The sequence below is a fragment of the Lottia gigantea genome, assembly GCF_000327385.1.
Source record: "Lottia gigantea unplaced genomic scaffold LOTGIsca_51, whole genome shotgun sequence".
Taxonomy (NCBI): domain Eukaryota; kingdom Metazoa; phylum Mollusca; class Gastropoda; family Lottiidae; genus Lottia; species Lottia gigantea.
In genome coordinates this window covers 1,351,632-1,366,117 of record NW_008709752.1, presented here as the reverse complement: position 1 = coordinate 1,366,117, position 14,486 = coordinate 1,351,632, and the positions used below count along the sequence as shown (strand labels likewise).

Here is a 14,486-nt window from a genome sequence, read left to right as displayed (position 1 = left end):
GCTTGTTAGTGTCTGCAGCATCCAATCTTTGCTGCCATCGATGTTGAATAAATGACCTTATCACCGATTTAAAATCGGTGAAAGGCAAAGAAAAGGGGGAAACAGGCAGTGACAAAGCAGCCTTAGCCGCCGCATCTTCCATGTCATTCCCCCGTATATCCATGTGACTGGGGAGCCAACAAAGGACAATGTCCAATATTACTGGTAGAAAAGTGACAGTAGTACTTCTAAGTTTTTAAGTTCTTTGGTGAATTTTTTTCATGTTGAAATCTGTTGCAGTAGAATTTGTTAAATATTGAGACAAATAAAGTTCAATAAATAGTCAAACACAGACAGTTTTATCAACATATTTTATTACTTTCTCATCAAAGCTTGAAGTCTTGTAACTTGGTAACTGGTAAGTACCTGCAAAATTCAAATGGTAAGCATGGTAAAGTATTAAAGTTTCTGGAAGTGACATCTGCAGAAGCCTGGAGCTGGCAACCGATTACAATCGATGGTTGATTGGTTTGTCCAAACCAATGATCGATTATGAAATTGCAACCGATTCCCAACACTACTACGCACCTCATGGTCTTGGATGTCATAAATGATGTGAAATCGGTTTGAAGAAAAATGTAAAATGTACATCGGGGTAACCACGCTGTTAGAGTGGCTCGCTACAATATTCCATAGCAAGATAATCAGTTTAATGTGATGTCTCTCATGACATAATATATCGACATTAATTGTTGCAGACGATGCACACACATCATTAAAAAAAACAACATCAAACGTAAGAGAAAAATTCGTTTTGGGGTCTTGTCCGGGATATTTATATATGTACTACTTTATCATCACAGTGTTGAAGCCAGCAAAAGGATTGGGGTAAGTTTTTTTTAATTTGAATTTAGTATCTATCCAATTTGAGGCAAAAAAAAAAAAAAAAAAAAAAAAAGAAAAAAAAAAAGCAAGGTTATTTCAGAGTCACATTTTTCTTGTTTATTTTTTATATAAGGTTACCTCTTTCTTCTTATAAAATGAAATTGGAAAAACGAAATCAAGATCAAAGAAACGAGTTAGGGGCGCAGTTATCTGCGCAAGCTCATAATTTTCAAGAAGGGATGCAGAAACGGTATACTGATTCTTTGCGAGCTTTACAAAACAGTAGCACTCTAACTCCGCAGGCGATTGCGGATAATTTTTCAGATTTGAAATTAGAACTAAGGGCTGAACACTCAAGTGAAGTTTTTAAGTGGGGATACGTATAAAGCCTTTAACGAATGGTTAAAGAAGCTTGAAAAGGCTCACATGTTTGTTGATGTTGATGACTCTCGGATGAGATCATTGGTTCTCCAACGGTCAACTGGCATTGTAGGGGAATTTATCACTAGGTATTTGAAGGGAAACCCTACAGTTTCCTGGGCAGAATTGAGAAAAGTTTTTGAAGGAAAGGTTAGGCGACCTTTTAGGTCAAAAATATTGCCTAAAAACTTAAGAAAATTAAACAAACTTCGACAGAGACTTACAAGGCTACGCAGACAGAATTAGGTCCCTTGCAGGGGAAGCGTTCTCCTCTGATGATCCAATGGCACAATCGATGCTGATCGATGTTTTTATCGACAGATTAAAGGAAGACACTATTGTTAAGGGGTTACTTAAGGATTCACCCGCCACTTTTGACCAGGCGGTAAATAAAGCTGCCACTATGCAACATAACACAAGAGCAATCCAGATGCGACGTGGTCCAAATATCGAGGAACCAATGGATACCACTTCCTCGGTAAGTACAACTGAACAAAAATTTAAAGATATGGAAAGGAAACAAAAAGCCTTAACTGACCAATTGGAACGACTTAGTTTGGGAAAAGCCCAAAACAAGAACGGTGATTTTAAACGAAACCCACAGGCGAAAAGGAACGTATATAAATGCCAGATGAAGTAGGAAAGGCTGTAATAAAATTTAAAAGAATCAACGCTACTACAACACAATTTTTGGAATTGTCTGCAGTAAAGTGCATTTATGTTTTACTTTTATTATTATTATATATTGTGTATGTTGTGATTTATGAACTCCTCTCTTCTACCTCATGTTAACTGTACTTTGCTCTCGCATATCAGTTAGGGATTAACTTAGTAAATTTATATATCAGAATCACCTCTAATTATCTACCAGTATACACTTTGCGGCCAATAGTCATTTTCCAAATTATTATATTTTTCTAAATTTAGTTACTGGGATTGACCTTTATTCGGACTCTATTCGGACAAAATTATACATATAGGAGTGCGGGAGTAGAGTACAGTATCTTAGGATCGGACACGAGATCATTTTTCAAGAACGTTTGGAAAAGAAAGTCTTGTAGGATTGAGTTAGGAGAGAGGAGTAGGAAAGGCTGTAATAAAAATTTAAAAGAATTGACGCTGCTACAAGATTACAAAAGAATAGGTTAAATGCAGAAGAAACAATGTTAAACGCAGGTAATTCAGATGAGTTGATTTGCATTAGATAAACATTGGCCTTGTTATGATAACGGAGCTTTTAAAAGCACTGTGTATGTCATTCGTCAAAAGCCACATAAGAAATATGACATATACAATATGACTGTTACAAATATTGGACACATTTTTTAAATCAAGAGTGATTGGAATAAAAGTGGCACTTGGTTTATGTATGAATTTTTGTATTCCAAAAATAAAAGGAAAGTCCCATGATAAATAATTGAATACATATCTTTTTTTTAATTCTTTGATTGACTTGTCCTCGGGTATTGTTCTGAACTCCGATGTTTTTGCAGACTTTAAGAATCTGATTTGTCCGACAGGGATGAATGCTGAAACAGCAACATTCGTAGAAATAAGGAATAAAACTATGGAAAGAAAGAGGCATGTGCAGGGTAGATTAAATACAGATTGAATATCTTCAGACAGTAGGTTGTCATTCAGCCCCACTTCCTGATTTTATGTCTGTACCATGTCTTAAAAGAACTACATCCGGGGAAATTGAATATGATTTGGGTTGGAGGCCTTCAAGCCAGTTGACGAGGTCATTTTTGAAGCAGAGACAGGTAAAACGACATATTACACCTCAAAAGGGTCAGAGGAAAAGAACACAAGTGCCTTCAAAGTCAAAAAAAAAAAACTGATAATTGAAATTTTTTTTATCGTAATATTTTGCACTTATCTTGAATTATGAAAAAGGGCAGTAATTTTTATATTTTCCTGTAATGTCTCTTCACGTTTTTTATGATCTTTAAAAAATATATAATGTAATTGTTGTATTGTGTATTTTCTGTTCTGTGTGGTATCATTAAAATTTAGTGTTTTATTAGAGATATTTTGGGGAAATTTTGGTTTTGTCTTAAAAAAGTATAAAATAAATATTGTGAAAAACTTCTGAAGTCACAAGTTTCTAAAATTAAAACGTGATAATGAGGGTACAAGGTTCCTCACCCCCTGTAAGGAATATTTACTTTTCAATAGTGATGACAGTCCACATATTCTCATATTATAAAACTCATTGATCTTATCAGCCAAAACTCCACACTGTCTGTTTTAGTTAAATGGAGAACTGGGTCAATTTAGGATGCACACATTAAGGGAAGTAACTCATTAGAAAATTACATTTAGTATATCGTTATTGTAACATTTTTTAAGCCCAATATTAATACTTTAAGAGACACATTTAGCTTATTCTATCAGTTAATTCAGTCGATCATGCGTAAATGGATATTGCGAGGAGGAAAGAAGTATGAAATAACTGAATATTGATAACTAGGTCAATACACGATACATACATTACGGGAAGTAACTCATGACAAAATATGAATAATTTATTTTGTATGTTGTAATCATTGGACGCGTCACGTAACATTAAGCAGTCGGCCAATAGAGGAAGTTTATCGCGAGGAGAACAAGTCATATTTGATTCAGCTACATGTTGAAATGCAACGTATAATATTAAAAGCGTATTTGTTTCAACCTATGCGGATTTGATTATTTAATCAATGATTATGTCCTAATCAAATCAGATTTGAGAGTTGAAACAAATATGTCAATTAGAAAACCGCTGTAATAAGGAAACATTGTTCTCGCATGTAATTTTCTCCGCTGCCGCCATCTTGCCTAATCTAAACCAAATCCATCAAACCACCCCGCAAGTAGGGGTGGGTCGATTAAGCTAATCGATTTAAATTGGAGTTAAAACAAATACGTCGATTATCATAATCTGATCGATTTGGGTGTTAAACAAATACGTATCGGGCCTCATCAAACCAGAGTAGGTTGAAACATATACGCTTTAAACTATTCATGTGTTTAGTTTTTCAGGCTAAACGAATGGGTCCATGTCCATATACATCGAATAACGTTTTTAAAGTCGAATATTCCATATGCAGTTCAGTATAGGAGTGAGTTGAGTTCTATACGCTAATCAAAATTGGGTGTAAATGTCTATTCATATAATCAAAAGCAGTAACTACATGTATTAAATAATGTAAAGACACTTCAAACCTGGTGGTGTAATGATCAAATTAATAATGATGTCATGGGGTCGACATATTACAATAATTGCTGACTGATCACATTTCAAATCAAGGGACGTAACTGTTATAAAATATTTTTAAAGTCGGTCGCCAGGTTATAATTTAAGTAACCACAAAAATGTCCAGGCGTTTTAAGATTGATCTTCAATTGATCCCAAATTCAAGGCTTATCAAAGTAGATTATCAGGCATATATGAAAATACGCAAAAAAGAAAAATCAGAAGCAAAATATGAAAGTGTCTGCAGTGTTCTTTGGTTGCTTAGTTACAGCTTATCACTAAGGTTACCGTTTAATGTGAAAAAAGAAGAGAAAAGTGCACGGTTCACTGGTTTTCACCTCTTCCACCTTCATTCTCATAGTCTATTATTTAATTCAGTTATTTTTGTACTCACGTTATTGGATAACTTGGACATACTATTTTCAGCTGGTTCAGAATTACCAGGGTTATAAGCACTCCCTATGGTAATCAAAAGCTGGTCAACTAAACAGATTAAAATGGCTATAACAATCACTTCCCTATGTTTAATATTATCTTGCAAAAATGTATCTAAATATTTTCTTATTTAAAATCAGGCCCTGTGACATTGGTATAACGTCTATGTTCTATGTTCTAAACGCAGGTATCTTTATAACAAAACAAAAAAGTTACTTGTCTAAATACTGTTTTAGTCTATTAACAGGTTTTGTATATTGACATTACAATTCTAGTCCAGTATACACCTTACAATGGCTAAGACAGTGTTACTTTCCTCTGGTATACTGTATAAGATAGCATGCTCCCAATATGTAAGGTCTGGTGGTTAAGGCAAAGGACATGTTAATAAATCCTGCTATATTCAACACATTTTGATTAGCAATTTGCAACTTCAATTTCCCTTTATTTGCTGTTTTCAGATTGTTGACTTTGTATTCCATCAATTCCTTGCCTTACATGAAGAAGTCATGTCTTAAAGTTTTTTCCGATTCAGCTTTGGGCCTGTTGTCATATTTCCCTTTTTATTATTCACTGTCAGATGTGTTGATATTATGTTTAGAAAAATCACATTCTGTTACCTCAAAAGCGAAGCTTTCTTCCCGTAACTTGATGGCAATATTTCCAACAGCTGTTTTTTTTTCAGTTTGTCCACATCTCAATGGTTCGTACAACAAATATATTCATGTTAGGACTTCACCTGTTCTTTATGTCTTGGGTAATGTTATCGTTCGACTCGTCTTGTCAACTTTTGTTTTACCGCTGAAACTTTCATAACAAGAAAAGACTATACACTAGAGAATACACTAAGGTAGGCTTGGTCAGCTATTCTTTCAAATTTCTAAATAGGTTGTAAATTTCACAGATTCGTCAGTCCGTTCACGTTGAATCTTTGTCGGTTGCGGCAAACGTTATAAGCACCTCGTGAACATATCGTCTACAATTATATCCAAATTGATTCAGATAAAGTTGTATGTCTTGTGTCCAGGGCAATTGATTATTGCTTACGCCTTTTAGACAATCTCCAGTCAAACTCAAGATATTTTTTCAACATAGCAATATTTCTTATCCGTGTTTATCTCCCAATGTCAATAAATTGGGATGATCCTTGTCTAAGTTTTATTTACTGTGTCCTATGGAGAGAAATTTATATGGAACATCCAAAGACACATTTATCACATTAGGGTTGGAAACACCTCTTCTTCCTCCATTCTCATACTCTCAATAATCTATTCAGTTGTTTTTGAAATAACGCAATTGGATAACTTGGACATACCATTTTCAGCTGTTCCGGTGTGAAGCACTTCCTCTGTTACTCAATGTTTATACAAATATGGTAAACCTTCTAAAATTGCAAAACTAAATGTGTATGTCAATTCTGTTTTATATTGGCATCTCAGTCGTTCCTGTACTTAATTCACTTTACAATGGGCTTCAAAGTCCATCCGAATTTTTATACAGCTTATAGCGGGTGTTGGTCACTTTTCCCTATGTATTACGAGGGAATCCGTACAATAAGAATGGTTCCTGTTTAAACACCGGCCCTGTCATTTTGAAATCACAGCCAGTCTATATTCTGTTACACACCTTACAGTGGGTATCTGTAACAAAATAGTTCCTTGTCTTAATAATTTGTTTTTTGTCTTATAACACAGACTTTGTATATTGACATCACAGTCAGTCCGGTCTGGTATACACCTTACATTGTGTATCACAGTTAACTTTCCTCTGTGATATATGTTGCCATGGTACAAGATAATACCGGCCCTGTAACATTGATATTACAGTCTATCTTCTGTGTTGTTACAACAAAATAGTTCCTTATGCAAATGGAATTTTGCCTATTTACAGCATTTGTATTAGCACCACTCTCGGTGTGTCAACACCTTAAAATGGCTATTACAGTCACTTTCCTCTGTTAAATATCTTGCTAGGTTCAAGATAGTACCTGCTATTTAAAATGTCATGTAAACACATTTGTACAACAAAATAGTTCCTTGTATAAATGATGTTCTTGCCTATTAACAGCATTTATATTAGCACCACCCTCGGTGTGGTCTTGTCAACACCTTACAATGGCTAACGCAGTCACTTTCCTGTTAAATATCTTGCCACGGTATAAGATAGTACCTGTTATTTAAACCGGCCGTGTAATATTGATACTACATTCTCTCTACGGTGTTGTAACTTATAGTTACAACAAAATAGTTCCTTGTGTAAATTGATTTTTTGCCTATTAACATCATTTACATTGGCACCACCCTTGGTGTGGTCTAGTCAACACCTTAAAATGGCTATTACAGTCACTTTCCTCTGTTAAATATCTTGCCTTGGTATAAGACAGTACCTGTTATTAAAAACCGGCCCCGTAATATTGATACTACAGTCTATCTACGGTGTTGTAACTTATCGTTACAACAAAATAGTTTCTTGTGTAAATGTATTTTACCTATTTACATCATTTACATTGGCACCACTCTCGTGTCAACACCTTAAATTGGCTATTACAGTCACTTTCCTCTGTTAAATATCTTGCAATGGTATAAAAAACGGCCCTGTAATATCGATACTACATTCTATCTACTGTGTTATGGCTATCACAGTTACGTTACAACAAAATAGTTCCTTGTGTAAATGGATTTTTTACCTATTAACGGTATTTACATTGGCACCTCTTTCGTTGTGGTCTAGTTAACATCTTACAATGGCTATCGCAGTTACGTTACAACAAAATAGTTCCTTGTGTAAATGGATTTTTTACCTATTAACGGTATTTACATTGGCACCTCTTTCGTTGTGGTCTAGTTAACATCTTACAATGGCTATCGCAGTTACGTTACAACAAAATAGTTCCTTGTGTAAATGGATTTTTTACCTATTAACGGTATTTACATTGGCACCTCTTTCGTTGTGATCTAGTTAACATCTTACAATGGCTATCGCAGTTACTTTCCACAGTTAAATATCTTACAATGGGTATCACAGTCTCGTTCCACAGTTATCAGGCTGTACAATGCCTCTTTGAAGCATCTTCAGTGGTCCATATAATGATTACAATCTGTTCCAAATCTCAGAAGTATTTCTGATTCAAAATTGTATCTCTTGTCCGAAAAGTATGGAGAATAAGCTTTTTCTATCAATTGTTTCTTTTTAACTTTTGATACAGTTGGTACAGTTAACTCCATTTAAGATGCAGTCACCAAAATACAACTAAATAAGAATTACACTCAGTATTCACTATATTTTATTCAAATTGAGATAAAGACGAAATTATTTTAATAATGTTCCAACTTCCAGACAACTGACATTATATAAATCATTCAGTTTACTGTTTAAAAAATTAACACGCACCTGAATATACTGAGAAACATTTCTGGGACAATCTCTTCGTTCCCATCTTGAAAATAAATTATCGCTATCTCTTCGTTCCCATCTTGAAAATAAAAATATCGCTATCTCTTCGTTCCCATCTTGAAAATAAAAATATCTCTTCGTTCCCACGTTGAAAATAAAAATATCGCTATCTCTTCGTTCCCATCTTGAAAATAAAATTATCGCTCTATAAAGTTGATGTACATGTATATAGAAGTATTTCACTAAAGTGGATTCCAATTTCTTTCAATAGCACAATAACAGTAGACTATATCCCTCTAAGCCCAAGAACCCTTCCAGATAAAGGGAAATTCTGAAAATCAGTCAGAGGGTCATCATAGGTGTGACTAAGCACCAAAGAAAAATTAGAGTCTAATGACCTTGACCTAGTTTTTCAAAATTGTGGCGCAATGAGACGTTAAGGGCATAGAATTACCATGACAGAACTCAATTTATTTCTCTTGAAGAACCCCGGTGTTCACCACCTTGTCCATGAGATCTTTGTACTTAGCAGGCTTTATTTTCACACCTCCTTCTGTGTACCTAGCCTCAACATCCACCTTCAAATCGGCACCACGTTTCAATGGCTGGACTTTCATCCAGGACTCTAGTTCATTATACGTGCACCATCCCAATATCTCATCAGGATGATCAAAGAGTGAAACTGTACCCTCTTCTAGGTCCATCACTTTACTTTGTCCATATGAAAACCATATTATTGATCTGATGTTTACCATTCTGGTAGTCCTTCAGCGAAGTCTGTTTAATATTCGCTCTAGAGACCTCCCTATGTAGAGGGTCATGAAATGGGTGTACCAATGGGTATCGTTTGTTTTAAATTCCTAACTGATCTTCACACCTGTCGACTCTCAAGATTGTAACTATTAATAACAAAAAATGCAAAATACACATTACAAAAAAATATTCAGATAAAGTTAAAATATAACATGACATGATTGCAAGAGTCTATATTGGTAATATTGTCCACTATGATTTATATATCATCCACCATTAAATGTATTGTCCGCCATTAAAATTATTGTCTACCATTAAAATTATACCAGTTAGGTAACCTACAAATAAACTCTTAAAAAGAAGGCATGTTAGATACTATGTACTGGTCTCTTGTTCTCGATCCTGTAGGTCTCGGTCTTGCAGAGAATTCCTGTGCCGTGCCAATCGTAGGACCTCACCCAGCATTTCTCCGCGTCCTCGGCTTAGATAGTTTTTAGGGTCAGGAATGTTAGGATACAGTATTATTATTATTAACAACATTTATAAAGCGCTCCTTTCACCATGACAGTGTTCAGGGGCGCTGTACAATAGATAAATCAACGAGGATTAACATATAAAATCCATATTGAAATAGCAAAAATTTAGAATATTCAATTATTGATGTAAATATTAAGTCAAAGAAATAATATTATAATATATAAATTTAACAATAGATTTAAAACACATTTAAATACATTGAAATAATTTAAAGATTAAGATCTATAGTAGGATAAGCCTTTAAAAACAAATGAGTTTTTAGAGATGTTTTAAAACTTAGAACTGAGGGGCATGAACGTATCCCAACTGGAAGTTTATTCCACAGTATAGGACCCTGATATGCAATTGATCGCTCTCCATATGTGCGGAGTTTTACAGGCATAGGTTTCAGGAGAGGTGGTGGTTGTCACTTAATAGAGGTGTTGTGGCAACAGCTGGTTGTGGTGCAACAACAGCAACGTTATTCGGAGTGATCGCTAAATCAGTTGACACCCTATTGCTCCATTTACGAGCTTCTCTACTTCGTAGGAAGGTTCTGTCGTGTTAAAAAGCCACTGGCGGATACCTGGTTCAGAGGTCTAAACAACACATTCCGCGTTATCGTACTTGAAACCCGGTCATCAAAACTAATATTACCAGTATGTGACACGACATCATCTGAAAAATAGTGGACCAAAGAACAAGTTTTTATAAGTAATTAAAAAAAACATATATATGCTTCAAACCATAAACCACAATTAGGTAACGAAATAAATCTATAAACAAAAATTCTAATAAAAATATTCTATTATTTCTTTGGATCAAAAGATTGACCTGCGAAAGTAACGCTTGCTAGAATGTCATGATTGATCCTTTCATTTGCACGATAGCCTCGTTTACGTGCTCTTGATGAAAATATTGAAAATATTGTAATTGACACGGGTGAAAAATAGTTGATTGTAATGGTAATCAGAGAAGGGCCCTTTCTCTTCAAACCCAATCAACATTCAACCAACCTAGTCAATCAACATGTCATAAGATGATGCATCATCAGGATTGCCATCATCGGTTTCATAAGCGCTTTCGTTTGCGACTCTTATTCTTTGAGCCATTTCCATAAGTGATACATCACTTTTACTCGACGAGTTTTCTCTTACCCTACGGTATTTCTTCGCTAGTTCATTAAGAGGCAATTCGTCATCTTCTGAATACTCTTCGGAACTAGAATCTGAAAGAGGTTCAACATATTTTGTTTTTCTTATCTTATTGGTATCTTTAGGTATATCCCATTCATCAATATTAGCTAATCATAAGTTCTCAGCGTGAGCCTTAATCACTCTGCCAGTGAGTTGATTTCTAATTTTGAATGAGACGGACGAGGTTTGCTCAACTATTCTATGGTATGGTGACCATCTGTCTTCTACTTTATTCTTATGTAAAAGTTCTTATAGTATACAGGGTCACCTATCTTAAAAGTAATATTTTTAGTATTCCTGTGTAGCAGGAGGGAAAGGGGCGGCGCTGTTCCCGCACAACTCAATCCCACCTGCGTACGTTCCAGGTTCATAATTCTGTGAAATGTGAGGAAATAAGACAAGAAGATTACACAAGACGTTTTATTATTAAACCAACATAAACATATTCACATACAAAAGATCTACAAAACAAAACCCTACATCTAACCAACCCTACACCCAAACAAGGTTCCGTGAGTTGCGAAATAGAGCGGAGTTCTTAGAACTCCCTATCACGCAACTCAGGCATAGCCAGTCCACATCAAGTTATTCCTAGAAGTCCATGAGCGGAGTCAAGAAACTGCCATACACCTTTCGGAGATAACTTACCATGTGCAACGCCCCGACTGACCGACTAACAAACGCTACAGAAGAGCTTTTATACACTCCGATTTTGCACATGCACGTGCCAAACACCGGCTCCCATTGGATAAGGATTCATCACAACTATGAATGCGAGGCTCTGCCACGTAACATACCATGCACAGTCTAAATGGTAAAGCCCGGCCATGTAAATCAAGTTCGACCAAGTCTAAAAATAGCCAGCAAGGGAATACCATGTAAATATCACTGACATGAGTGACGTACTTAAGCAAATCCGCTACACTCCCCCCTTGCCAAATTCGAGCCCGCTCTCAACAAAAGTAGGCGAAAACAATAATACATAAAATATTTTACATCACAAACAAAATTATATTATACAAAATCCCAGTCAATCTGGTCGATCTCATCACCTGGTGCGGTTGTTGTATCGTCACCAGGCTTCTGTAACATCACTTTTCCATCTTCCCCCACTGTCAAGGTGAAGTCATCCTCCATTTTTGACATGGAGGAAGACGCAACTAAACCAGAAGACTGGTTCATCTGTCTGGGTTTCGCAGCACCGTATTTTAAAGGCGGCAACACATCAATGGGATCGATGTATTTGGTATTCACCACCTCCTCTGAGGAAAAACCACCCCAACTTATCATGGTGAGTTTTCATATGCCGCTTTACTTAAGGTTTATTGTTAAAACTCCAGTTGCAAATACAGCAGGTAAATTTGACAACACATCTGGTATGGTAAGTCCTCCAATGTTTCATGAATCGGCTTATTTATTACATCGGTAGTCATGCACCCAACAACTCTACATCGTAGACCATCATCAGGGAACTCTTCCCTTAAAGAATTTTGAAATTCCCTTAAGTCTGCAGGGTCCACTTTAAGTTGTAAATCCATTTCTGAAAGTAAGAAATCATTAGTACACCTAGCCTAATAATATGTAACAGCCTACATATTTTCCCAACTAATTTTTTGGAAAGAAGGGAAATTTTTTACGTACACGTCTGCCAGTTCTGGTTACCACACAGGTTTCAGACTCATCCAAACTGCTGCAAGAATCCTCAGATTCGGATTTAAGCTCAAAACTTTCATCATATGAAGACTCTTCGCCAGGATCAAGCCAGTTCCTGGGAGTTTCATTACCTACACATTTCTTTAAATGGTTAACATGTACCGAAACTGGAGGGCTCATCTCAGACTTCTGTACCACATTAGTCAAGTCATTTTTCCTATTGACAACTAAGTACGGACCAGTCCATCCCAAAGATAATTTTGTATTAGCACTTGGAGGGTACCAACGCCACACCCACATTCCTACTTCAAACGATTTACATCTTAAATCCTTATCATAACCCTTTTTCTGTCTTCTAGCTGCACTCCCCAAATTATCAAAAACGAAAGAAAAGGAAGCATTCATAGCAGATTGCAGTCATTCTGAATATCCTATTGTGCAAACTTCACTATAATCTGGTGGTAGCCCAAACATTAAATCAACCGGACAAGACAATTCTCGACGTAACATCAGTAAATTAGGTGAGCAACCAGTGGAATTATGGACTGTCCCACGATATGCCATCAACAGATATGGAAGGTAATCTTCCCAATTACTCTGGTGCTCACTGCAGACAATTTTGAGCATCTGTTTCAAAGTTCGATTGAACCGTTCAACTAAGCCATCTGACTGAGGATGGTATGGAGTAGTACGAGTCTTGTCAATGTCCAGTTTCCGACATATTTCCGTAAATAAAGCAGACTCGAACTCCCTACCCTGGTGAGTATGGATTTGTGCAGGGCATCCAAATCTACAAATGACCTCGGTGACCAATTTGTCCGCGACAGTAAGAGCAGTATGATTGACTATGGCAAAAGCTTCCACCCATTTGGTATAATAGTCTTCTACGACCATAACATACTCATTTCCATCACCAGTGAGAGGTAACGGACCAAAGATGTCAATGGCAATACACTGCATGGCCGCACCATATTGAAATTGCTTAAGGGGTGACTTTCCTATTCCCGGACCGGGTTTACATCGAGCACACAAATCACAAGTTTCGCACTATCTTTTAATTGAAGCTGTCATCCCAGGCCAGTAAAATCTACGTTTAATGGTATGAAGGGTTCTATCCCGACCAAAATGACCTGCAATTTTGTTAACATGTAATTCCGTAAAAAGATTATCCCGGATCTCCCGAGGAGCAAAGAGTTGTAAAAATTCTTCATCAAGATCATTAACAGCTTTTCGATACAATATATTCGACCTCATTACTAAATCATCCCATTGAGACCAAAGCAGTCGAGCTTCGTGTTGAAAAGATTTCACTTTCGATTTATCTGGTCGAACTCCAGATTCTACAAGACTTTTATAAATGACACCAATTCCAGGATCATTCTTTTGCATATCCTGGATCTCAAGAACATTATAAGTAGGAAGCCAATTAGAATCATGAGGTACAGTTTGATCGCTTATTAATGTATTGATGACTGCCCTAGACACACCTGCCTGATCGGAAAAGTGGTCGAGCGGCCGGCTTAAACCTGCCCTTTCCAGTTCCTCAGTCAACCCTAATGAATCAACATCTGGGACTATTTCAGAACAATCGGTGCAGAAGTTATTAGAGCACTTATTAGTCAGCATTTCCATGCATTTTACCCTTACGTAATTCAATTTCAAAGTTATAAGTTTGCAACGTTGTCAACCATCTGGCTAGCATACCCTCGGGATTTTTAAAATTCTGCAACCACTTTAGAGAAGCATGATCAGTACAAACCAAACACTTACGACCGTAAAAATAATAATGAAAATACTTCATGAATGTGACAATTGCCAAAGGTTCACGCTTTGTTGGGCAGTAGTTGCCTTGAGACCGATTCAATGTCTTACTGGCTTATGCGACAACTGTCTCTTCTCCATCTTGTACTTGAGAAAGGACCGCACCTAACGCTTTACCACTAGCATCCGTGTCAAGAATAAACAGACCAGTTTCGTTTGGGAATGTTAGTATAGGTGAAGAAGTCAATTTCTCCTAG

At 36.3% G+C, this 14,486-nt stretch overlaps 3 protein-coding genes across 3 annotated transcripts in view; 1 reads left to right on the top strand and 2 right to left on the bottom strand.

The window, feature by feature from the left end:
- Positions 1-1,567: 1,567 nt before the first annotated feature.
- On the top strand, positions 1,568-2,433 carry LOTGIDRAFT_165450 (hypothetical protein; the record flags this gene model as incomplete). The annotated part of the gene is made up of 2 exons (XM_009062465.1): positions 1,568-1,762; positions 2,212-2,433. The coding sequence occupies 2 exons, from the start codon at positions 1,568-1,570 to the stop codon at positions 2,431-2,433; spliced, it is 417 nt and encodes a 138-aa protein (XP_009060713.1).
- Positions 2,434-5,855: 3,422 nt separating this feature from the next.
- LOTGIDRAFT_165449 (hypothetical protein) lies at positions 5,856-9,105 on the bottom strand (the record flags this gene model as incomplete). Its single annotated transcript, XM_009062464.1, has 3 exons — positions 5,856-5,933; positions 8,348-8,534; positions 8,912-9,105. The coding sequence occupies 3 exons, from the start codon at positions 9,103-9,105 to the stop codon at positions 5,856-5,858; spliced, it is 459 nt and encodes a 152-aa protein (XP_009060712.1).
- Positions 9,106-12,316: 3,211 nt separating this feature from the next.
- The window catches only part of LOTGIDRAFT_165448 (hypothetical protein), a gene marked incomplete at both ends in the record, with an annotated part of 3,097 nt that continues 927 nt past the window's right edge, over positions 12,317-14,486 (bottom strand). Inside the window, one exon of the mRNA XM_009062463.1 lies at positions 12,317-12,355. Within this exon, the coding sequence (XP_009060711.1) occupies positions 12,317-12,355 (39 nt within the window). The remainder of the gene's footprint in view (positions 12,356-14,486) is intronic.